The sequence below is a fragment of the Ischnura elegans genome, chromosome 1 (genome assembly GCF_921293095.1).
Source record: "Ischnura elegans chromosome 1, ioIscEleg1.1, whole genome shotgun sequence".
NCBI lineage: Eukaryota > Metazoa > Arthropoda > Insecta > Odonata > Coenagrionidae > Ischnura > Ischnura elegans.
This window is the reverse complement of record NC_060246.1, coordinates 165,924,191-165,949,579: the sequence shown is the minus strand read 5'-3', so window position 1 is coordinate 165,949,579 and position 25,389 is coordinate 165,924,191. Positions and strand designations below refer to the sequence as shown.

Below are 25,389 nucleotides of genomic sequence, written 5' to 3'. Positions count from 1 at the left end.
TTCAACAAAGAGTAGTCCTTCTTTTATCAAATGTATATGTCGAGACCAAGCAGCGTAGTGATGCGGTTTGTTATCCAATGGGCGGGACGTGTGGAGTGATATCGCTGGCGGCAATAAACTGAGAAACGTCAAAGTGGAAACGTCCGCGTAGTCCAATTCAGCCAGGAGTAGCCGTAGGGAAGAGATCGCCCTCACTAGGCTTAGAATTGGTCATACCGCGCTCACACATGCATACCTCTTCACCGAAGAGAAGCAACCTCATGCATACCTCTTCACCGAAGAGAAGCAACCTCCCCGCTGTGATTGCCATCTTACTTTGAGACACGTTCTGAAGGAATGTACAAAATACTGTCTTCAACGTAGGAAACTACTTGGAAACCAAGATATACGAACCGCTGTGGGTAATAATCTGGATAATATCAATAATGTAATGCAATATATCATCAACTCGGGCATTATTAATCTCTTGTGACTTCATACAATAGGATACCCCTTTTTATGGAAAGCGCTTAGCAGAAATCAATACGCTTCCTTAATGTAAAGGAACTATGAGCGGTACTATGGCCCTGTTGTCGATGCACCCCTAAAAACGTATTTCTACTATTATGATTATATGTTACTTAATTGTCGTCGTGAAATTTAGCCAACAATGTCAAGGCAGCATGTCATATACTAAAAAAACAGAGAAGCTACACGAAGCACAAACCATAAAAAGCGCGAGTGTAAAACCCGATCGGCCCATTGCACTCTTTGCACATACACGCTGGGCCGATGGATCGGCCTGCTGGCACTCTAAGGGCTATGTTCCCTAACAGCATAAATAATATCATTTTGTTTTCTCAAGGAAATGAATCTTTTTAATGTGATTTACGTTAACTCGCAAATGTTATTTAGCTAAGGTATATAGGACCTTTATTTTTATTCTATTACTCTTATATGATTTGAATGAAATGATTTGAAAGTGGTCCGAAATGACCTAGCCGTCGACGCACCCTAATCCTCAATTCTGCTCGGGGATCCTGGCGGTTGAGTTGAGCTCGGCGTCGGAGGCCGTTTGATTCAAAGTCAGCAGCAAGAGGCGAGAGAGAACTTGAAGTGCTTGAAGAATTCGTGGCGCGTGGTTCGGAGCGCAAGAAAGAAAATATTTACAATTTTATATGAAATTTATTACAATAAATACAGAGGTTATTGTCAGCGTAGAGGATGTTTTCCAGCATATGCATGGAGTCAATCTCACCATCAGTCGGTGCTCCCCAAAAAATACATCAGTAGCTTTCGAAATAGGAGTCTTCCTATTGTCACAAACGCTCGTCGTAGCTCTTCGATTCTTTGGATATCTCGGATTCTTTGGAGATCTCTCGGTTTTCTAAAAGAAAGAAACAAAGGAAGAAGGCATGATATGAGTATTTCAGTGTACCAAGAATCCTTGAAAGAAATACATTCCTTGAGGCAGTACTCTTTGCTAGGCGAAAAGGGTTCCAGCAAAGAGTACGGTGTAGGGGAATATATTTCTTTCTAATGTTAAACGGCCGTAGAACGTAAATTTACTAATAAGAGTCGATCGTCTATGAAATTAATAATGTGAAACTTAAGAAGCTGTCGATATTAGTATTACAACAGCGTTGGCCTTATTTGAGTTTTCTCTGCGCTATTCTCTCATCATTTTACTATTTCTATCCTTGTAATAGGGGAAAAGAAATTTTCTTGATGTCATCCCCTATTTTATGTTTTTCCTCATGGGCTGTGATTATATAATGTATGTTTCCAATGGTCAACATCCGTCTCTCATATTAATGTCGATGTATTTGTAGCGCTGTCCCAATTCAATGAAAATCGGATTTGAAATGCTCCCTTGTGATGCTGAGCGAGGTACACTTATCATTTACTGATAAGATCCTCTAGATGTGTACAATTAGGGTGGAACTCAATATTTAAGCATGATCTGCTGTATATCCGTTGGTAAATATTGTTACGCAAAATGATTAGTGTACTGACACCCCCGATTCCAAGACCTCTGATACCAAGATGACCTCAATGTCTGTGATTTCATAATCGGTGTGTCCAGTAGCTGGGTATTCGAAAATACTTTGAGTTTTCCAGGTTTTCCGGGCATAATTATAATTTTTCCACGGGAAGTGTTAATTTTTATAATCTTTAATTAATTATAAGTGTATTTTGTTTGAATAATGTATGGTTAAACGTAATCAAAATTGTAAACCTATTATTTTGCTGGGAATAGGCAAAAACAGCATTGCAAACTTTTGAATACTTAGAATTAACCCTTTCGCTGCTGTGGACGTACCTGGTACGTTCGCACGGCAGGCTGCTGTGGACGTACCTGGTACGTTCGCACGGCAGGCTGCTGTGGACGTACCTGGTACGTTTGCACGGCAGGCTGCTGTGAACGTACCTGGTACGTTCGCACGGCAGGCTGCTGTGAAGGTGCTTTTTCTTCCTCCCTCCCTCCCATGCACTTTCGCCGAAGCACTTCGAAGGATCGCAAATCCGGGACCCTTTCCTCGACGAGCTCACCCTCGCTGGCCCCTCTCTTCGACCCTCCGAGCGGGGAGCCTCCCTTCCCAAAAGTGACCGATCTGACTGCATTTTGAAAATCTATCAATCAATGCGATCATCAAAAAATGATAGTTTGCATCGCACTCTTCGTGCCAATCAAGTACGTCTCTGAACCGTGTTTCTGCGATGAGAAATAACGATTTTGTTAACTTTGCTAAAATGGCCAATTTCCAGTGGTCCACAGCCACGTTTTTAGCAAAGTTAATAAAATTGCTATATTTCATCGCAGGAGCACGGTTCAAAGACGTACTTGATTGGCAGGAGTGCGATGCAAGCAATCTTTTTTTGATGATCGGATTGATTTTCAAATCGGGTCACTTTTTGGGAGGTAGGCCCCCCCCCGCTCGGAGGGTCCAAGAGACGGGCCAGCGAGGGTGAGCTCATCGAAGAAAGGGTCCCGGATTTGTGACCCTACGAGGGTGTACCACGCCCATCCTGGACCCATTTTAACCTTTTCGCCGCATGTGAGGTTTTCGGAGATTGAACCGCAGTGAAAGGGTTAATTACATCATCAGCCATCCAAATTATGCTTGGGTGTCGCTCACAAACAAGGTCATATTGCAATCAAACTATTAATAGTAATGATTCTAAAGAATCAACACCTTAGAAAGAACGGAAGGAAATGGGTTGTTCTGGGGCAATCATAAGGGTAGATAAAGGGAATGGAATGACATTTCAGATTCCTGAAATGAGAAAAACATTGGACTCTCGGTAAATAACAGAACGTTAAAACAAAAATGCGAAAGCGCGAAGGAATGTGACGTCGCATATTGCAAGTTAGGGCACATTCCTTAAACAACTAATTTAGGAACGGTGATCAATAGCAACAGTAAATTATTGCACCTAATTTTTGTGGTTACAGGCATATAAATTGAAGGTGACCATTATTAAGATACTTAGTTCAACGTTGACCATGCTTCTATTTATATTATTTATGTGCGAGCACAGGGAAAAAATAATCCGGCAAGTAATGCGCAATTGGTTTGAGAATGTTTCAACTTCAGAACGTGTAAGAAGTTTTTGCTTACTTTTTTGGTTCCAGTCCACTGTTCGTGTCGTGAGATAAAATTCGTTATGTTACCAACCCGATTTCTGAAGTAGCCCATCTAATTGAGAATCCTCGATACTTTCGTTACGAATTCGTCGTATAGAACTTTGAAGAAACGTTTGCTCCACCAGTTGGCTGAGCAAATTTCTCTTTCCCCTGCTTACCGTCTTCCGCGGAGTCGTAAAGAGGAAGTTTGAGCATAGTTCTCATCTTCTGAGGCAGCCTGTTTGAAACCCAGTGGGTCAGCGGCGATGTAACTCTTGGGTCCAAGTCCCGTGGATCTTGAAAGCCCGTCAGCGCACTTATTACCATGGCGACGATGAGGAATAGAACGAGTCCCATTGGTGCGTACCACATGTACGAAAGCTTGAACAACGCTAAAACGCTGAAAAAGAGGCGGGAGAGGAAACATTAAGTTTGAGATGGTGGAGGTTTTGTGGCAGTTGGGTAGCCGGATGACACGCAATGGATGAACAGTGGGGTATCACTAGCGAAGAGGCATTTCTCATGAAGCTGGGAGTAAAGTGATTGTAGTAAGGAAGCTATTCGTAAGGACGTAACATTTTAGCATGCCTCTTTGTGGTAGTGACTCATGGTGGATTACACTGGCAGAGGAATCAAGTTAGAACGCTCTAGAAATGTGGTGTTACAGAATAATTGCCAAGGTCAAATGGACAAATCGTGCACTTAATTTTAAGTTTTTGAAGAGTAGATGGAAGTATTTAGGAAGATGTGGCAACTCAAACATCATGAGCCACGTTAGTCCGACTCGGTCATTGCCATTTATCCAACGCCGCCAACGCCATTTATTCAACGCCGTTGTGCATGGGTGTCAATGAGGGAGTTGCAGTGCAAAGTGGAGCACTCCCTTTCAAAATGACGCACTCTACTATAACTCACTCTTCGTTGGATGTGTGAGGCGCGTCAATGGTGGCGTTGCACGGACACCCTTGGACGCTGATGGGCTTCGTCTCGTAGTAAATCCTTCCGTCGCCCACGGCCAACTGCGAGCTCCAGCTCAGCCACATCATGAAGGAAATGGTGATGACGGCACCTCCCAGCGCACCCTTCAAAAGAGAAAAAGTGCACGATTGGTTTTCTGCCTTGAATACATGCGCAATTACGATAATTGCTGTAGAGGATTCTCCTGTCGAATTCTAGATTTGCTGCGAAATCCCACGCTTTGAAGTACTTACTGGAGTTGCCACTCACGTCGCTGGCGGCATAGCGATCCGAATTTCATGAGGAAAGGCCTGCTCATGAATATTACAAAAGAGGATCCTCATGACGACCGCTCTTCATATGTTGTCACCCACCGCGAATTTAAATGGGATTACAAAAGTCGCCGCACGCGTTTCTAAAAGACAAAGTGATCCGAGTTTTACGGGGAAAGAGGGTATAATTAGGATTGTTAACCGAAAATTATATCCATACTGTAGTGATCTATCAGTTTAGTAACTTTTCTACGCTACTCCTCGCAATTAAAAGCCATTGTACTTATTTTTTAATATTTTTTTCCTTTTCTTGACCTTGTTTAATATATAATATAGTATTTCTTGGAGTTAAGGTCATTTATAAAATAAGTTTCAGCCAACGTTTCGATTTATTTTTTAAATCATATTCAGGGCCATGTAAGAAAAAGTGTGAACAATATAAAATACAGAGAATAAAACGATACACAATATTTATGCATAAAAAAAGTACAATCGGGTTTTTTATACAATATAATTTAAAGATATATATATTTAAAAAATGCAAAATATTGGAAAAAATGTGGATCGCATAGAACTCATCACCGCGCCGCAGACATTTTTGAAACCCGATAAGAATGCGACCGAAGTGGCATCAGAAATCAGCCTTCTACGGGCATCCTCCACGCTGGGCCTGTCAATGAAGAATCACATTCGTCACGGTACCTATGTAATGCATCGCATTCATGAGTTATCAATGCGATTCCTTGTGAGTACGCATAGCCGCAATCGGAAAGTTTGAGAATAAATGCATCGCTCAGCACCCATTTCTTCGTTTTTGGATATGCATTTTGCAATGCGCCTCGGGCGGCCACCTAATTTCAGTTTCCACGTGATTGACCGGGGATTTCCACATATGCAGTATTTTACAAGGGGCCCTTATTTTGCAGAATTGCGAAAAGTTATGTTCTCCTAGCGACAAAATGATCCAAGTGAGACACTTTGATTGCCAAATATGGGGTGTGAGTGAAAGAGTAGAAGTACTCTGAAAATGTATTTAAGTTTGGTTGATATCTACTGAAATTGATCAATTGGATTTTTATTAAATTCTTCATAACGTAAGCACAGTTCTTCAGAGGCTAGATCTTGCCAGTGGGAGCAAGGACTTTGTCGAGGGAGGAGAGGGGTGGAGGGAAAGTGTCTAGTAAGTGGTGCTGGCCGTACCTCAGCGGGGCCGCGGTGCGGGGTGGTGCCCTGGGGGTGGATTGCATTACGACGGACGATATCTCCTAAACGCTTAGAGATAGGTCAAAACAAACAGAAAATCGGTTCTATGGGGCCTTACTTTTACCTTTTACATAGAAATAGCACTTTTTCTGCTCCAAAAAACTCAATTAAGGGTTCCCGCTCGGGGGGAAGAGGGTGATCTCTTCCTTTGGGGAGCCGCGTCCCCACGGACCCGAGCCCACCGAGGAGACAACCTCGTTAAAAATCCCCGGTACGACTAGGGTAGCGTCCGGACAGTCTTGTGGGCCCGACTGTCCGTGTAAGGCGATACCATCTTGCCTTAGCCCACCCACGTGCTTGCCGTGCGTGGCGACCCGTGTCGCAGGGAACGGGGATCCTGGTGGCTGAGAGGACCTCCTCTGTGGGAGGGGAGAATCCCCAACACTCCACTTTGGCCCCTGACTCTCCTAGACGGGCGGCCGGGAACTAACCCATCCTGGTCAATCGGCTCCTGGCGGCTCCTTTCTAGCGTATGCCAGGAAGGGTGAGCGTGATCCAAAGGGACACTGCCAAGAGCATTCTCGGAGGGGCACGTGTATTAGGGTGGGCCGAAAAAAGGTTTATTTTCCTGATCAAATTTGCCCTATGCGGGAAAGTTGCGAAATGCGATAAGGATCTCGTACACAATTTTTTTTTCAAATCGGATAATATTAACCACTGCCGCCCGAGCTCTAAAGTTTAAAATTTTGCGAAAAATCAGGCTGATTTCAGAATCAAACGGCTATGTAGACGAATTTTATGAAAATATGGGATAATGGATAGTATCAAAGAGTGGATACATGTTAATAGTTTATAAAAATGAAATTTGAAGTTTATTTGACAAAATCTATGGTTCAAACAATGTCTATAAATTAACAACAAAATTAGAGTATAGACCGCCCGCACAACACAACTCATTTTTGCCTACGTTTCTAAAATTCCATTTTGGGGCTAAATTGTAGGTAAAATAATATTTAATTCGATTGAATTTAATTTTTTAGCAAATAAGTCATCATATGGTGGTAAATAATCCCACAAAAAGTAATAATAAGGTACATTATTTTAAATTAACATTTATCATAATGACGAATAACGTACCTGTGGAGCTATTTTCAAATTCTGGAGTGGAGAAGTCAATTTCAATCAGTGGAGAAATTCAGCCATGGCTGAGAAAGAACCAAACCTGAACACCAAGCATTTCACTAAGTACCTCTCTGCTACTTTTGTGAAGAAAATACCCAGAACTCACCACGAGGAAGAGGCTACCATCGAGTTCCACCCGTGTCCCACCAACCAACTTTTAATAATTTTATCCTGGACAGTGAGTTTATACTCCCAGAACTGTACCCCATTGGGAATTCGGAAAATGCACCTTGGCAGGTACCTTTCCCACAAGTCAGCTTTGTCCTCCACAAAAATCAAAAATCTTTGACAACTGCCGCGGAATACCAGCATAGCTTCAAGGAAGTAATGCACCGCCACCCCGACTTCATTCCTGTTTACACGGACGGATCGAAGTCGGAGCGTGCATGCGGGTGTGCAGTGATCTCGTCTCACCATGGAACCCTCAAGGCCAAGCTCAGTCCGCTGTGTAGCGGCTATACGGCAGAACTGTTCGCCATAAAGATGGCTCTGGATGGTATTAAGTGTAGCAACGCGTCCTTTATGGTCTGCAGCGACTCCATGAGCGCCCTGCAGTCCATTTCCAGTTTTTCACCCAGTCACCCAATCGTCCAGGAAATTCAAAATAGACTACTTTCCCTTGCTCGGAAAAAAGTGAAAATCCGTTTTCTGTGGGTTCCTGGACATGTGGGTATTGCTGGAAATGAGATGGCCGACTCGGCCGCGAAGGCAGCCAGCGAGGACGACGTTGCTGATTCTGTGCTGGTACCATATGAAGATTTGAAGGATAGCACAAAAAAGATAGCCTTAGAAAAGTGGAAAGAGACTTGGCGCTCTCTTACCGGAAATAAACTGCGCGCAATCAAGCCGGTAATCTCAGCGTGGCCCACGTCTGTCAGGAGGAATCGCAGGGAGGAGGTCGCAATCGCACGATTGAGAATTGGGCACTGCGCTCTGACCCACTCGTACCTCTTCACCGAAGAGAGAATTCCACCCATATGCGATGTTTGCGACTCTCCCATTACTGTGAGACATCTCCTGACTGAATGTGAGAAATACCGCTCTGTGCGCCATCGGCTGAACATCGGAGGAGACCTAGGGCACATCCTAGGAGACGACCCTGATAGTGTCAGCCGAGTGATAAAGTTTTTAATAGAGACCGGGCTAATTAACAGTGTTTAAACTCCAACCTTTTTATAATTTGACAACCCCTTTTATTTCAAAACTTTTATGAATGTTTAAATGTTTTTTTTAATGCATCTTTTAAAATTTTTATTTTTATAGATTGTCTGTGGTGCAAATGACCTTAGTTGTCGAGGCACCCTAATCACAAATACTACTACTACCAATAAATGAATGGGCATTGAATGGTGGTAATTACCTCGGATGGAGACCATCTGTTTGTGGAGTTCTACGAGGAAATATTTCCTAGTGGGTTTTCCATCTACCCCCGATCCTATTTTTTAATTTAGCGTCAACGGATGAACTGAGGAATAAAATAGTGAATGGGAGATGCACAATTGAGGTTCAAATTTGACTTTAAGTGATAGGCTTCTCTTGTCTATCGATTCTTTTCAGTCATATGATGCCTTTAGAAGTTTTAATCATAATCTTAAACTGTTGTTGTGTTTATAGTTTAGTACTTACCTTCCAATTAGCCCAGGGGAAGAACATTCCTAGTGCAAATAGACCCAATGCTACTCCTATTATGAGACCATTCATGCTCAGGTTTGTCTGTAAATAAGATAATACAAATGTCAAAGAGCCAATGAAAATTCATTTTTTAGTCATATGCATTCATACTGATGGAATTGCTTCATTATTACAGATAGAAGGATAGAAAAATATTTATCGTTCAGGAAAGAATCCATGAGAACAAAAATAATAATAAATTACATAAATAAATGACAGTTTGCTAGCACATTAAATACAAGATAGATGATTATGATGGTGATAAACTGAAAATTTTGAATTTTCTATACATAATGTTATTCCTATATAATGACATAACTAAACATAGCAAACGTATGTTAGTAAAAAACGGCAAATGGAGGTATACATAGCCGAACTTGATACATACACAAGGAAAAATCACGTATTATTGACTAAACAATTGAAAAAAATGCTGCAATAAAAAATGGACCGTGATATCCAGACCAAAAATATGAAAATAAATACGAGCAATTTATGCCATTACCGAGACAGTATATAATCATAATGTTTTAGTTTATAAGATTGAGCTGATATGCAATTTTTAACATCATTCGGCATCTTATTCCAAATACCAGCACGTAAGTAACACGCACGTAATACCACCAGTACGTAAAGCAGTAGCAAGAAAAATTTTCTATAAAGGTTGCGGAATGCCGAGGGAAATATAACATATTAGGATCAGACCTAGTGTACATCGTAGAGACAGAGGAACAACTAAGGAACAAATCATACCTAGGTGATTTGCTTTATATAGAACAAAGAAATCACCGAAGGTATTCTCTATAGGAGGGTATTGACGTTGGGCCATCTTAGTTGCTCATAATATGGTGTGATGTGGACGTTCTTGCGAAGGTCATAAATGAACATCAGGCAGGATATCTTGTATTATGTTAGGCAAGATGTGGTAGAAGTTCGTAATATTATTAAAATGAGACATTGCAATATTGCAATGTCTCATTTTAATAAAATCAGGCAGGAGTGTAATGCCCGGTGAAGTTTAAAATTATTTTCTTAGCTGAGACCATTATAAATAAGGCAGCAGTAATCTTTTTGAGAGAAAATAAGCGAAGATATAGATGTTTTTCTAGTATTAAAAGTGAGTAAATATCTATGAACCTTTTACTCATTAAGTATGGAATGAATCTTGTTAGAAATTTTATTTACTTGGCAATCCCATGATAAGTTGGCATTAACGTAATCTCTAGATTATGGACATTCCTGGAATATGGAATTGTTACGTCGATAACCAAATACTGGTAGTAGTATGAGGTTAAAGCTGCGTATCATCCTTGAACTGCCGATGATAAAGCTTTAGTTTTACTTGAATATAGGATGAAATCATGACGAGTGACCCACTAGATTGATGGATGGATTGATACAGCCTCGTCAATTTCATCGGGCGAACAACTACGGTAAATTTGGAGATCGTCGGCATTGCTTTAGACAATTGGGAAGGTCGAGTATGTACAGAGAGGATAGGGGGCCAAGGATAGACCCTTGGGGTACACCGCTGGCGACTGCTGCTCAAGTTGAAAGATTACAGTGACTGTCACTCCCTGCATGGTAGCAATCAACTAAGTTAGAATGGAACCAATTAAGCTCGGAGCACGAGAAGTTCAGTATTTTCAGTTTATCAAGTAGAGTGTGATTTGCTCGATCAAATGACTCACTAAAATCGAATAAAACCAGCTGTATTATCAATTTTTTCAATGGCGTGGCTTAAGCCGTCCGTAATTTTTATTAAAGCGTACTGAGTGGAGAAGTAATTACGGAATCCAGATCAGAATGGATCAAAACTGTGTTAATGGGAAAGAAATTATTATTATTATTGCATAAGTTACAATTTGGCAACTGGCCGGGTGGTAACATGTATATACAAAATAGAAAAACACAACATCCCCACAAAGTCACATATGAACTAGACAGTTGTACAAATTTTAAAATTTAATTACAATTTCTAAAAAATGAATACTTTTTCAGCTTTTTCTTAAATATTTTTACATTACTAGGAAAGGGCTCAAACAACTCTGCAGGCAATCTGTTCCGATCTTCAATTGTTTCATTCAGGTATGAAAATTTTTTAACATTGGTCTTCTGCGCCCGGCATTTGATTTTGAACTGATGATCGTTCCTACCAATGAAATTAGGTTTTCCCACTTCATTGCTTAATTCCGTCCATGCTTTATCCCCTCTGTATATTTTATACATACCGCAGAGTCGGTTTCTTTTTCTCCTACTTTCCAAAGATTCTTCCCCAGTATTTTTAACATGCCTGATACGCTCTCTATCCTCCGATGCCTACCCAAAACGTATCGAGCCGCTTTTCTTTGAACTCTCTCCAAGGCCTTTATATGTCCCACCTCATAGGGATCCCACACCATTGAGGCATACTCTAGGATAGGCCTAACCAGTGTTTTATACGCCATTTCCTTCGTGCGAAACTTGCTTCCCTTTAGATTTCTCATCACCCAGTGCAGTTTCTTGAAGGCTTTCTTAGCAGTATATTGAACGTTCAGCCCCCAATTCAAATCTTTAGACAGGTGGACACCTAAGTATTTACAGTTGTCTTACCTAGGAATAGGGTTTCCTAAGAACTGATAGCCCCTTTTGGTAGAATTTATCTTGTTGCCGAAGGATATAAGCTTACATGTAATTACGTTTATATCCATCCCGTTCTGAGTCACCCAATCTGCCATTTTATTAATGTCCACTTGCAGAGTTTCATGATCGCTCTCTCCTCCGATCTGTTTATAAAAATTCAACTAGTTGGAAATAGACAACACGCTATAAAGTTTTAGAGGGGGAATTGATGGCATGAGGCGTAATTTTGTGAAAGCGTTTCATTATGAAAAAGGAGAAACTTTGTGCTTCCACATGAAATACATGTTCACACATTTACACAACCATGGTTTCAATATAAGACGTTGAAACAATGATGATGACGTCTTACGTTGAAACCATGGTCGTGTAAATGTATGAATAAATATTTCACGTGAAAGCACTAAGTTTCTTCTTTGCCATTTTTCACTTCAGAGAGGGTACAAGGAATAGAGATTGGTCGTTAATCAGACGGGTTTAAGGGATTTTTGACCTTTTTATCGGTGTTACCAAAGAGGACTTCCATAGGATAGGAAACTTGCAGGATTGCAGTGAGTGATTAAAAAGGTAAAAATTAATTAGATTAATAACCTTATAAGACTTGGGGGTAAACTTTTCTCGGGATTCCCACCGGGTTAATGTTTTAATATCGGCCAACGTTTCAAGTACCGTCTCGGCACTCATCTGAACGGCGCCTGAATTGGCGCGAACATTTCCGAACTCTAAGAGACAATTGCTTCAAAGTTCTGAACATTTTACGGTTTCTGTCACATTCGACATGGGGCGCGGATCGTACCTCAATTCTAATGCTGTATCGAGCATTAGTACGTTCAAGGCTAGACTACGGATCGATTGTGTACTCATCCGCCCGTGAGACCTACATGAAACCGCTCTCGACGGTTCATAATACTGGACTGCGTTTAGCAACCGGTGCCTTCAGGACCTCCCCTGTCTTGAGCATTTACGCCGATACAGGAGAGCCTCCCGTAGTCAATCGCAGAGAGACGTTGATGTGCAATTATGCCACAAAAATTTTATCCGCGCCGAACCACCCCTGTTTTAACATTATTTCTCACCCACTGCTTTTAGGCCTTTTTAACCGAAAGACAAGATCCACTAAACCTCTAAGTGTTCGCTTCAGAAACCTAATCGCAGAACGCAATTTTACCTTGCCCGCCACGTACCCCACTGGGTACAGTAACGTGCCGCCGCGGTTAATTCCCCGGCCAGCTTTGAGACTTGATCTTACTCGTTGCTCTAAATCTACTACTATGCCGGGAGAGTACCAACAACGTTTTAAGGAATTCCGCGCCGAAAACTCCGAATTTACGTTCGTATACACTGACGGTTCCAAATCGGATACCGCCTGTGGTGCGCAGTGGTATCCCCATATCATGGAGTCCTTAAGGCAAAATTGCATCCGTACTGTTCCATTTTTACGGCTGAGCTCATTGCCATTAGGATTGATCTCCGATCCATTGAAAACAGTGTTGCGTCATTTATGATCTGTACAGATTCATACAGTGTTCTCCAATCCATATCTCTTTATTCTCCTTGTCACCCCATTGTTCAGGACATACAAAGCACTCTGTTATCCCTGAGTAAAAAAGGGACCACTATAAGCTTCGCTTGGGTCCCTGGACATGTGGGCATACCAGGGAATGAGAAAGCAGATTCTGCAGCCAAAGATGCGCTCAGGTCTCCAGATACAGATTTTCAGTTAATGCCAGCGGAAGATTTAGGGAATGCCATGAGGGGTATGATTAGACAAAATTGGAAGACGCAATGGCTCGAAATCCAAAATAGCAAACTTCGGGATATTAAGCCCGTAATAACTGCGTGGCAGACCTCTATAAGAAATGTCCGCAGGGAGGAAGTGGTTTTAACACGCTTAAGACTTGGTCACTGCTTATTAACCCATTCATACCTCTTCACCGAAGAGAGAATACAGCCCCAATGCTTAAATTGCGATTGTCCACTAACAGTGCGACATATACTGACGGACTGTGCAAGATATCGTACTGCACGGGTGAATCACAACCTCGGAGTCAACCTAGCTGAGGTACTAGGAGACACTCCCGAAAACATTTCCCGACTGATAGCATTCCTACACTCAACTCGACTTTTCAATAAAATATAAATGATACCTCTTGTAAATTATTGACACGTTAATTTCAGAACGGGCCTAATCCCCTTTATCAATACCAGTCAGTGAGTGGTGCAAAATGGCCTTAGCCGCCGACGCACCCTATAAAAGAAACACTACTACTACTCATCTGAAGATGTGTGCCGAGACGGTACTTGAAACGTTGGCCGATATTTAAACACTAACCCGGTGGGAATCCCGAGAAAAGTTTACCCACTTTATTCGCCGGGAAAGCATTAAATCATATTTCTTATAAGACTTATTTATCATTGTGTATGACATCTCATCCACACCAGTAGAAATGGTTTTAGACCGAACGAGAAATGTATTAAGCATGTCGGGAGTGATGGACTTAAAATAGAAATTTTTATCTGAAAAGGTTACAGCAGGATCAAGGAAACAGGGCAGAGGAGAGTGAAGAGGGAAACATCCTGATCAGGGTGCAGTCTTCTAGATTCAAGTGAATGTAAGTGGTTTTATACACATCTTTTCGATTCAGGTGACTTTTCATTGGTCCATATAAGAGAACGGTGTCTTCTCATTCGTTCATCCTCCCTGGTATTTTTCTTTTTTCTTCCGAGTTGGTTTGAGAACTCTTTTCCACGAGTTGAGTCGCTGGTATTCGTCTTCCCTTTCGAACAATATTGCAGCTGGCTCTTCGTCATAGTCCTGAAATAGCCAGCTGCAATTCCGGCGAAACTGTTGCTTACAAAGATGGACGCGTGCGGTGCACATCCAGCAAATGTCTCCGTTGTATCCGAAGATCTCTCTCAATAACGCACCTCTCCACTCCTCTCCCTTTGGAGAATGGAGAAAGAGTCAACCTCAAGGTATACCCGACGGCAGCGCCACGTACGGCTAATATTGGTACTGCTTCCACTTTCTAATTGTCGTTTTCTCCCAATTAATTGATGAGATGTAGTAGTCTACCAAAAAGGTGTTATCTTTATGTGTATTTGTTATGATTACATACTGAGGAATTGGTGATATCTAGTAGTCTACCAAAAAGGTTGACTCTTTATGTGGATTTGTTTTTGATTATATACTGAGGAATTGATAAAATCTATGAGTCTACCGATTATGTTTACTCTTTCTGTCGATTTATCTTAATTGCATTAAAGAGGAGTTTCCTATTTGTTTATAGTTGAGCGAATCTAAAAATTTATCTCTTTCACTCAAATTGTAATAGTAATGTACTTTATATCCCTACGTACAATATCTTCATAAACATGTTTATTTCAATGAAATTGTTTCTTATTCCTCTATAATCTTTTGTGCATTCCCCGCCATTGCTTCATTATTGTTTTAGTGGTGTGCCTGCGTATTTGCACGTAGTTCTTTAATTATCCGTTGTGGCGCTGCTGTCGGGTATACCTACCGTACGGTTGACTCTCCATTCGGAACGACTCCTCTCTTTGCGGCTACCTTTATCATATTCAGGTAAATGGTGTAACCCATTACTCTTCTGTGACCGCAGCGCGAAAGAATGCAAAAGGGAACCTTCAGATTGTTGACTTATTGTCTTGAGGAAGTGATTCACTTAAAACTAAGTCATATGAAAAACAGCCAAGGTTTGTAACACCAGGCAATCAAATTTAATCTACTTTCTCTCTGGAGCAATCTGTTCCATGAGAATTAAGTGCATCTATTGAATTTAATCGACAGAGGAGATACCGCACTGGGATAGTAGCCGTTTTGAAATCGTACCTGTACCATCCCTCCGACGTTCGCGACGAGGAAGACGAAAGCGAAGCTCGCGATTCCGTAGGCCAGGCTGATGTATTTGGAGAGGGTCCCGGCTTGGGCGTCGGTCAACTCCTTGTGCAGAACCCCGAACACGAAGTCCCGTAGCGTGATGGCTGTAATGCCGTTCAGCATGGTCGCCGCATCGCTGAAAAGAAATTCACGCAGGTAAGTGCGGTGCTTATGTGAGTTCATTTATACACCTAAGTGCTACCCAGCGAGCCGCCTTATTAGGCGTTTGGCAGGGGGTGTTTGGACACCAGCTGGCGTGGTGTGGGAAGATTTTCGGATGAAAAAGTATACGAGGGATGCTACTTCGTACTCTTCCGGCCACTCCTTGCAGCGAGCAAGCTTAGTAGATTATTGAAGCATCATTTCTGTGCTGCGAGCATATGGGATCCGTCGCAGAACTTTTATACTTCCAGAAGTGTACCTCATTGGGAATTCGGACAACCCACCTTGGCAGGTACCATTCCCACAGATCAGCTTTGTCCTCCACAATAACCTAAAATCGTTGACAACTGCCGTGGAATACCAGCATAGCTTCAAGGAAATAATGCACCGCCATTCATTCACCGACTTCATCCCTGTTTACACTAATGGATCGAAGGCGGAGCGGGTGTGCAGTGGTCTCGTCACACCATGGAACTCTCAAGGCCAAGTACAGTCCGCTGTGTAGTGGGGACACGGCAGAACTGTTCGCCAGAAAGATGGCTCCAGGTGGGACTAAATGTAAACGCGTCCTTTATGATCTGCGGCGACTCCATGAGCGCCCTGCAGGCAATTTCCAGTTTTCCTTGTCACCCAATCGTCCAGGAAATTCAAAATAAACTACTGTCCCTTGATCGGAAAAGAGTGAAAATCTTTTTCTGTGGGTTCCTGGACATGTGGGTATTGCTGGAAATGAAAGGGCCGACTCAGCCGCGAAAGGAGCTCTCAAAAACGTCGTTGCTGCCTCTGTGCTAGTGCCATACGAGGATTTGAAGGCCACTTTGAAAAACATAGCCTTAGAAAAGTGGAAAGAGACCTGGCGCTCTCTGACCGGGTAAAAACTACACGCAATCTCAGCGTGGCCCACGTCTGTCAGGAGGAATCGCAGGTAGGAGGTCGCAATCACGCGATTGAGAATTGGGCACTGCGCTCTCACCCACTCGTATCTCTTCGCTGAAGAGAGAATTCCACCCCTTTTTCATGATTGCGACTCTCCCATTACTGTGAGACATCTCCTGACAGAATGTGAGAAATACCGCTCTGTGCGCCATAGGCAGAACATCGAGGGTGACCTATGGCACATCCTACGAGACGATCCGGACTGTATCAGCCGAGTCATAAGGCTTTTAATATTAATTAAGAGCGTTCAAATTCCTACCTTTTCATCATCTGACGACCCATTTTATTTCAATTTTTAAAGCCTGTTTAAATGATTTTTTACATACCTTATAAAATTTTAATTTTATGGATTGTCGGTGGTGCAAATGACCTTAGTTGTCGAGGCAAAAACAAAATACTGCTACTACCACCGTCCCAGAAAAAGTGCTTAGAAGCCATTCCTTAGAACTATAAACTTAGAAAAATACAAAATGCGTGCTTCGTCAAAAACTACTACGGGCGCACAGAAAGCGTTACGCAAATGTTAAACAAATAAGGCTGGTCGCCTCTGGAGACCCTTGAGGCTGCGCGCTAGGCTCAGATAGCTTGACCAATTGAAAATAGCCATCTTTCGGAGCGATACAGAGCATATAATATCAGAACCCCACTAATTTCCAGGACCGACAGAAGCGATAAATTAAAAGAGATTTTGCCTAAGGAATATGTATTCGAATCGTTTTTCCTCCGAACCATAAAGGACTTATATTAATGCTAGGCGGGTTTTTGTTAGAACATTTCCTTTTTATTTGCTGACGGCTGGTCTCCTAGCACCCTGAGCCACGCGCTTAATGAGGCGGCTAACGGGGTTGTATGTAGATGCAAATAAGAAAAGAAAGAAAAAGTGCGCGTCGAAGAGGTACCTAAGAATACAAGCGCCTGCCTCGCTTATGCTTGAGGAAAGAAAGCCGTCAACGATTATCCAATCATGTTTTTTTTAACTGCTTACTGATTGTGATTTAGCTCTGGTGAGTTTATATTTCCTCGAATTGAGCATGTACAATACAGTCTACCCTCAAAAGAAGTGTGGGGGGATGCATGGACACCAGCCGTTAACACAAAAAGAGGAGATATTGGTTTGAGTTCGGTGACTTCGGGTTCTCACCAAGTTCATATTCAAGTCCTTAATTTTTCGGTGAAAGAAGTCAGGGTTTCCAGGAAATTTTCCTTGGAAATTTTCTAGGAACCCTGCTGTATTGTACTCACCCTATGGAGGTGCTGAAGACGCAGGCCACAAAGAGGCCGGGGACGCCAGGGTATTCGCCCAGGGTATCCATCACGTAGAGGGGCAGTAGCTGATCGGAGCGCTCGATCAACTGCAGAGGGAAGGGGGAATGTTAGCGTCAAGTGAGGCGATTGAAATCACACTCGTGGAAATATCTCCATGCTGAAAACAAAGCCTAAATTAAAGTAATTAATGTAATAATTTCACTGTAGTTGATATGCCACGAAATTCATGAAATCGGGCAACTTGGACGATGTAATCTAATGTAGGGGTTGCCATGCAATGGAAAGCACATAATAAGAGGAACTCGTGGAGGTTATGGAATCAGTGAAAGTTGTTCGAGTTATCTTGATAGTGTTTTGAGGAATACATAGTATGTTGGGAAGAAACTTCAGTAGAGGGTTCCTCTCAACTGCGATGACTGTCCTCTAACCGTGAGGCATCACCTGAAGGAATGTTCCTAACGCAAGCAACAGAATGGGAGTCACTGTAGGCGTGGAGTGTATTTTGAATGACGATCGTGATTATCTTTCCTAGTGTTTATTCCTTTTTGACAATACTGTATTTGCGAATAAAATATAGTTGAAAAATTTCTAGCCTGCGACATATATAATGTACGTCGTCATCTCTAAATAGACTGCAATTCCAACCACTTATAAACTGCCTTACCAAATAACTCGTCAATGAGTCTTTCCTATGTCTATTTTTCTTGTAGGATTAGAAAAACTTGCCATGTGTTTAAGGTTTTAATTAAATTGTTAATTTACTAGTAAAAAAAATGAAAAAAATCGCTACTTGCATTAAATAAAAAAAAGATATAACAATAAAAAACATTAAAAAAAGATATATAATGCAAAAATGGAAGAAAAAAATATTAATAAAATGAAAAAATAAACTAAATTTTTTTACATGTTAAAAAAATGATTTATTAATTAAAAATGAATGTATTAGTTTAGTCTTACTGAAAAATCTATTTTCGCCTTAATTTTCTGCTATCACAAACAACACACACAATGGCACAAAAATTTATTATATTGTAAACTGGGTGGTTAGGGTGAGTTGGCTCACCGGGACAGCAAAATAGACGCGCCTTCGGAGGAATAATGTTCTGCGCTCTAAATAGACTGCAAAACAGAGATTTAAGGTGTCATCCTTTCACTGTCAATCAATGTATTTGCGTAATTTTGGGCGGTGAAATAACTATCTATCTTACTTTCTTCATACTATTAAGTGTAGCAACGGTGTTTTCTTTCTTGGCTGCTTTATAAAATTAATGGCGCACAAGGTAGGACAACTCATTGCATGGCAATACTTTTCCAAAGTTCTAACCGAGTATGCATTTACGGAAGGAATTACTAACCGTCGGCAAGTTTTGCCTTAGCGTGAGTGGGCTTTTGGGGATTGACTTGCTTTCCTCATTTTGGTGATTGGTAACGACCTACCAAACACCCTAGAGGTGGTTCGCAGGGTATGATGTAGATGTCAGTTGATATTTGAAAGAATATGTGGTGCTAATACAATCCTTTGTCGATGAACCCAAAACAATCAATGCCACCACTATCAGTTATATTTGTCATTTGTGGGATTTTGTGTAAAGATAGACTGAGAAAATCATTGTGCACTGTAGTGTAAGGAAAAGGCTTACGTGATGGGGAGCACAGCACGGAAAACGTGAGCGCCGTCAACGAGGGTGAGCTCAAGACGTGATAATAGAGGAGAGTTGAAATCGGGCTGGAATGGCTAAGAAAAAATGAAGTTCTAGGTTTGGTGCGTTAGGAGAGGAGAGAGCAGAGGAGGGGGAGGGGAAAGATGTGGTAATTGGCGCTGCTGAAAACTGTGATTAACTAAAGGCTGTCTGGCCAGCGAGGAAGGAAGAGGACCAAGTGCATGAATTGGATTAGAGAAGGGAGTAATGTTCTCGTCTGTTGAATTTGTTGGTATAGGCCGGGTTGGTTGGTATAAATTTCGTTGTTAACTGCGCTTTTCGGCATATGGGGGATAATATTGTGCTGTAAACTGTACGTAATTCGTTACCTTGGCGGACAAAGGGTCGCAATTCTTGTATCCGCTGTAGAGGAGCATTCCTACGAAGAAGAGGACGGATGTGATGAAAACATTGCCGAACGCTGCCAACCAGATGCACCTGCAACAACATAGGGTAAACCGACATTAATTCGGAATGGTTAGAAATCCTTGCGTTCCTCCATCATCAATTTGATGATGATTAGCCTTAGCCTTGATTGTGAAGTTGTGAAAGTGAAGAGTCTTACTTCGTGGCTTCTTTGTTGGACGGCAGAGTCAGGAGTCGTTGGACTGCGCTCTGGTTGGCAGCCATGATTCCAGTCCAATAGAATATCCCTCCGATGAACACCGATAAAAAGTTTAAGCGCATCGTGGGGTCTGGATTAAAGCTGCGAAGGGAGAAACAAGTCATTCAGTTTATCACCATAGTTCAGCAATATTTTGGAGTTTCAGCTGCTTCTATAGTCTTATGTATTAAATACAGCGACACAGTGTATAGGAATGTGGCCACCGTAAGTGGTGCCATTATATTTTTTATTGTTTTCCAGGAGACCGGGCCGTTTTTTATGTATCCAAGTCTGAGACTCCGATTGTGAAGGACCTTTACTTGCTTAATGAGGACTATTAAATTAATTAGATAAAACGTGGAGATCTTCTAATTTATCCCTCTCCACATTGGTGATCTCGACTGTTAGATTAATAGTCCGTTTTTTGTGAAAGTGGCTTCGCCGAGCTTAAGCGCATACAAGAGGAAAACGCACAGCTCCATCGACAACTGCATTGCATTGATTCTAATTTAAGTCGCAGAAACCGCCTACAGTTGGTCGCTTCGCCGTGAAACTGTGTTTGAAGTCATTTTTAGCCTGATCCGTTGATAGTTTGGCTTAATGGTACTTCATTCCCGTTGCAATCATCCGGGTGTATCTAGATATTTGCTGCTGCTCTGGGATTCGCTTGACAAGGCGTATGTAAGGGGAATTTAGGATTTTCCAAGCGAAATAACCAATTCCTTTGCAAAAATACATACCAGAGAGTTTATTAATAGTAATTATTAGTATTATTATCATCTAAAATACTATTTTAAATATATAAAATACTATAATAACAGTTTTTAAATCCTCTGCCGCGTAGTTTTTCTCTCTTTTTAATTTTTTCTCAAAAAGTAACTTATCTATTAATTGCGTGCAAAATCGTGTTCCACTACATAAAGCGCATTGTATTTCCATAGTTTTAGCTCCTAAAACTTGCAGTTTGTCCGTAATACAGCTTGAACTCATTCTGATTGTTCGCAGCAAACAAATCGTCTATGTCACTAAAATAAAAGCGTTTCGTCAAACGAAAATTTGCGATGGAATCGACCGCAGTGCCGAGACGTGGCAACTTGCTGTTTTATTAGCATTGAAATCCTGTTGATATTTTTTTATTTTTACTCATCGCCACGAAAATGTTATGGCCTTAACAGCGGGGGAACCCAACGAATCTGAACGTGGGACGATCACAAGCACTCATGCCGCGGATAGCAGCCACCTACTCAGGCGGGACTCGAACCCTCGGCCTTTGGTTTGACGGTCGATGACTTCACACCGCCGCCGATGCCGAGTTCGAAGTTCTTGCTTGGACTGTGGCACTAAATACACAAGATGTGCACTAGGACTTTTAACAAGGACTGTGGCACTAAATGCTGTCTTGTAAAATTGTATCTGGCAGCATGAATAACCTTGTCTCCTCTGGCTCATAAAGAACTAATTTTTAAAAGCAAGACTGCATGTTTGAAATCACCAGAGTTAAGAGCGTGGGTGGCCCTAATAACTCAAAATCTAGGTCATTATCTCTCCGGTCTTTCGGGTAAATTAGGTAGGATCTCCTCAATGTAACCAGTAGCACTTTCCGAATCAGGAATTGCATTTGTTCACCACATCACATCACCCTCCCACCTACCCTTACCTCCCCGCTGCGTTGCATCCCTTCGCACCCCCAGGCCTGTATTCCCCCACCCTCCTCCAGTGCAGCCTCCAGTCAAGGGTTTGTTGATCTCCGAGCAGAGGCGTGGTTCGGCAGCATTGTCAATTCGGATTTAAGTCTAGAGACTTAAAAAAGTTTCGGTGGTAAGATTTTCGTATCCGAGACTGTACTATAAGCATGGATTTTTTACTTTTCAAATAATCTTAACGCTCAAGGGCCGGCTGAAGCTTTCGGATGCTCCGAACACAAAACCTTGAAGTGCGAGCTGTTCCAGGGAAAGGGTATGCTAAGTGTCACAAGCCCTCTACATCTACATAATACCATGCAAACCACCCCTAGCTTGTTTTGCAGGAGGTGACAAATCGCCAACATGTAAGAGGACATGCGCACCACACAGTCATAAAAATACTACTCATATTAACAAAAAACGTGCACATTAATGCCAAGGAAAAACCTGCCAACGGTTAGTAATTTCTTTAGTCAGTATATGCAAGGTCCTAGCGAGTGACGCCATTTATTTTAATATGGGCATCGTTGCTATCCTTAATAGTGCGAGGGAATGAATGAGATTTTAAATCTCTTTGTTATGCAATCTATTTCCGTTATTTTCATCTCGTGATCACGTCTACCATAGTTCGGCGGTAAGCGAAGGATATTATTATTATGTGGATTATTCTTGATTTAATGTACCCTCAACTTTTGCTTGCAATTGTTTTATAAATTGTTCAATTTACTTTTAACAAGCTGTTACTTGTTGTTACTCGTATCAATTACCTCTTGCTACCATCTCGGAAGCAAAGGCAAAGAAAATATAGGACACCTAGTGCAATTTTTCATCACCTACTTGAAAATCTCCAGCCTGCCGGTGTTGAGGTTGTCGTTCCAGACTTGTTGTATTCCGCCGTCAATGTAAATGCCCCGTCCGATTATTGCGCCCATGGTGCCCACCAGAATGACGAAAAGCACCGTGTCGCTCCATATGACGGCCTTTATTCCTCCCTGAAATGGAAGGGATTTCTCTGTGAGGCGAATCGAATGCAGTTCTACTAGTCCTCAGAGTTTCGCTTCCCTAGTTCCAACCACACCACCCCCGACGACGTTTTGCACTGATTGAGGTGAAAAGGTGAGAGCCTCACCTGAGAATTTTGTGTCTCCTCCAGGAAGGCACGCGGGAACACTTCGCTTGGCATACCATCGTCATTATCATCGCCATTCACAAATTTCACTGCGCATTTTACTTGAGGAAAAACTGATGCTCTCTAAATTTACGCTATGACAATAGGTAATCAAACATTTTTTTAGCATACAGAATTTCACTCCTTTCGACATTTTTCCAAGCATATAATTTCAGGAATATTTCCTTGTCCATTAATTGAAAAATTTACAATTTTTTAGCCTTAGTTTTGGGAGTTAAAGCACTATTCGTAATGAATAGCATTAAGAAGATTAGTTTACTGTAAATACAACATCCGAAAAGCAGGTGTAGTGATGCCACATGCAGCAACACATTTAGGGTGGTATGCGGGTTGGGTACTCATGAGCGCTGTTCATTATTCTCACTGATTGCAAATCCATATGATTATCTTCATTAATGTAATGCTGAAAGTTTGACTCATCATGGGGTGTCATCGAAATGGAATTGGGTACTGTGATACATATATTGTTTTGAGCAGGCCATTAATTAGGTGAGGCGTTCATATAGGTAAGGGGTTCGAGAATAACCTCAGCCATTCTCAAATGAGTCTCGGCAATTCTCGCTTCATTGTTGTCCTTCAAGAATCATTGTCAAATTTCGCGGTCCATTGTATCGCAGCGCGCTAAGTCACACGGCAAGCTACTTGTGGCAAAGGTTTTGAGTTTCGAACGTAGGTTTTCGCAGCGAGGGGCGTCGTTGCTAACGGCTTCCGGGAGCAGCTGCGTGTTGCGCTTCGTCTCGCAAGCTTTCTCGTCCGTTACAGGGCGCATCATATGGCGATGAAACCTCATTCATCGCCTGATGATGCGCCCTGTAACGGACGCGAAAGCTTGCGAGACGAAGCGCAACACGCAGCTGTACCTGGAAGCCAATAGAAAAGGCTTTGAGTGGCCAAATCAGAGCGAGGTTGGGAGAGCAGATGATTCATCACGTGAGCTCGTCAGGTCGAGTAGTTTCTCCCGAGACCAAACGTGAGTAACCGTGGACTAAAAGGGAATGATACGTGATTCTATATATTATGAATTCCAATATTGTAACGCCATTTGTACCCCTCTACAACTACCCATGCTAAATCTCGGAACCCAAAAGACGAGGGTAGTTCCGCGTTACATAAATGTGCTCGCGACTAGCTAGCAGTGGAGAAATTATTTAATTAAAACTAAAAGAACCACAAGGATTCGTCCGGGACACGTCACGCAAGGGATCAATAAACCCAAAAAAAAAGAGAATCACTTCTATAAAACAAATCGTACCACAACTTCGGCATTTATTTGACAATTGCACATTTTGGGTTTTCTACAAAATGACAATTCCATTAAACAAAATAAGATTTTCCCTGATCCACCCTAACAACTCCAATCCACTGACCCCCAAAACATCACAAATACCCCTGCACTCGACGAACCTCACACACACGAATAAATAAATCGGAGACAAATGTCCAATGAATAGTCCCAAATATGGGTGCCCCCAAAATTACAACAATAAATTGATCTTTCCCCTTTCAACCAAAATAAAACCAACAGCCACATACCTTACGCTAACACACACACAATCATACAACCCACATACTCCGAAGTCCATGCTTCAACACTGAGAATTGATTCACGTCAGGAGAGTTCAAGTTAGGTGCGTCCAGCGGGAAGGTTGCAGACCGAGAGAGCGGTCTCCTTCGCCTCGCCGACTACCTAGCACCCACAGTGTTGCCGTTTTTCTCAACACCGCGTAGCAGACGACACAATTTGTCGTCTGCTCGGCCCGCGCGCGCTCTTCTCCATACGCGTTTTTTCTTTTTTGTGTCTCTGTGTGTAACGACATTAACTTGAACTATATATATATATATATATATACAATGTATTGGAAAATACGAAATGCACGTGGCACGTAATATAAATAGTTCAAGTTAATGTCGTTACACACAGAGACACAAAAAAGAAACACTCACATTGAATAAATAAACTTGTGAAGCTATCGAAGCACTTCTGGCTTCTTCGTCAGCTGAAGAATGAATGGTGAGGAAAGGAGAGGGTTGGAAAAGGGAGAAGAGGGGTAAGGGGAGAGGTGTATGGGGAGGGGGAGTTAGGAATAGGGGTTAGGATGCGACGTTCAGACCCGGAATGCTATTGGCTTGAAAGTGCCAAATGCACGCCAATTCGAGGGTGTGGAGGTTGAGGGCGGAGTCGGTGGGAGGGAGGGAGGCAATAATGGATACTTTGTAGCATTGATTGAAAATGGAATCATGTGAAAGACAATGTGTAGGAACTGGTAGAGAGGAGTGGGGGGAAGATGGACAACAGGAGGCGCGATGATTGTTAATTCTGAGATTGAGAGGGGTAGTGCATTGGCCAATATAGAAAGCAGGGCAGAAATTACAGTGAAGAAGGTAAATGATGTTGGTGGAAGTACAAGTAGTGGAGGGGAAAATCGGTAGGCATTTAA

The 25,389-nt window shown here is 42.0% G+C and overlaps 1 protein-coding gene across 1 annotated transcript in view; it reads right to left on the bottom strand.

The window, feature by feature from the left end:
• Positions 1-1,149: 1,149 nt before the first annotated feature.
• Positions 1,150-25,389, bottom strand: part of LOC124173263 (sodium-coupled monocarboxylate transporter 2-like) — a 38,533-nt gene continuing 14,293 nt past the window's right edge. Inside the window, exons 7-15 of the mRNA XM_046552784.1 lie at positions 22,600-22,754; positions 20,042-20,182; positions 19,806-19,914; positions 17,753-17,862; positions 15,365-15,548; positions 8,848-8,934; positions 4,523-4,689; positions 3,787-4,007; positions 1,150-1,366 (exon numbers count right to left, since the gene is read on the bottom strand). Of these exons, the coding sequence (XP_046408740.1) occupies positions 1,299-1,366; positions 3,787-4,007; positions 4,523-4,689; positions 8,848-8,934; positions 15,365-15,548; positions 17,753-17,862; positions 19,806-19,914; positions 20,042-20,182; positions 22,600-22,754 (1,242 nt within the window). The 3' untranslated portion in view covers positions 1,150-1,298. The remainder of the gene's footprint in view (positions 1,367-3,786; positions 4,008-4,522; positions 4,690-8,847; positions 8,935-15,364; positions 15,549-17,752; positions 17,863-19,805; positions 19,915-20,041; positions 20,183-22,599; positions 22,755-25,389) is intronic.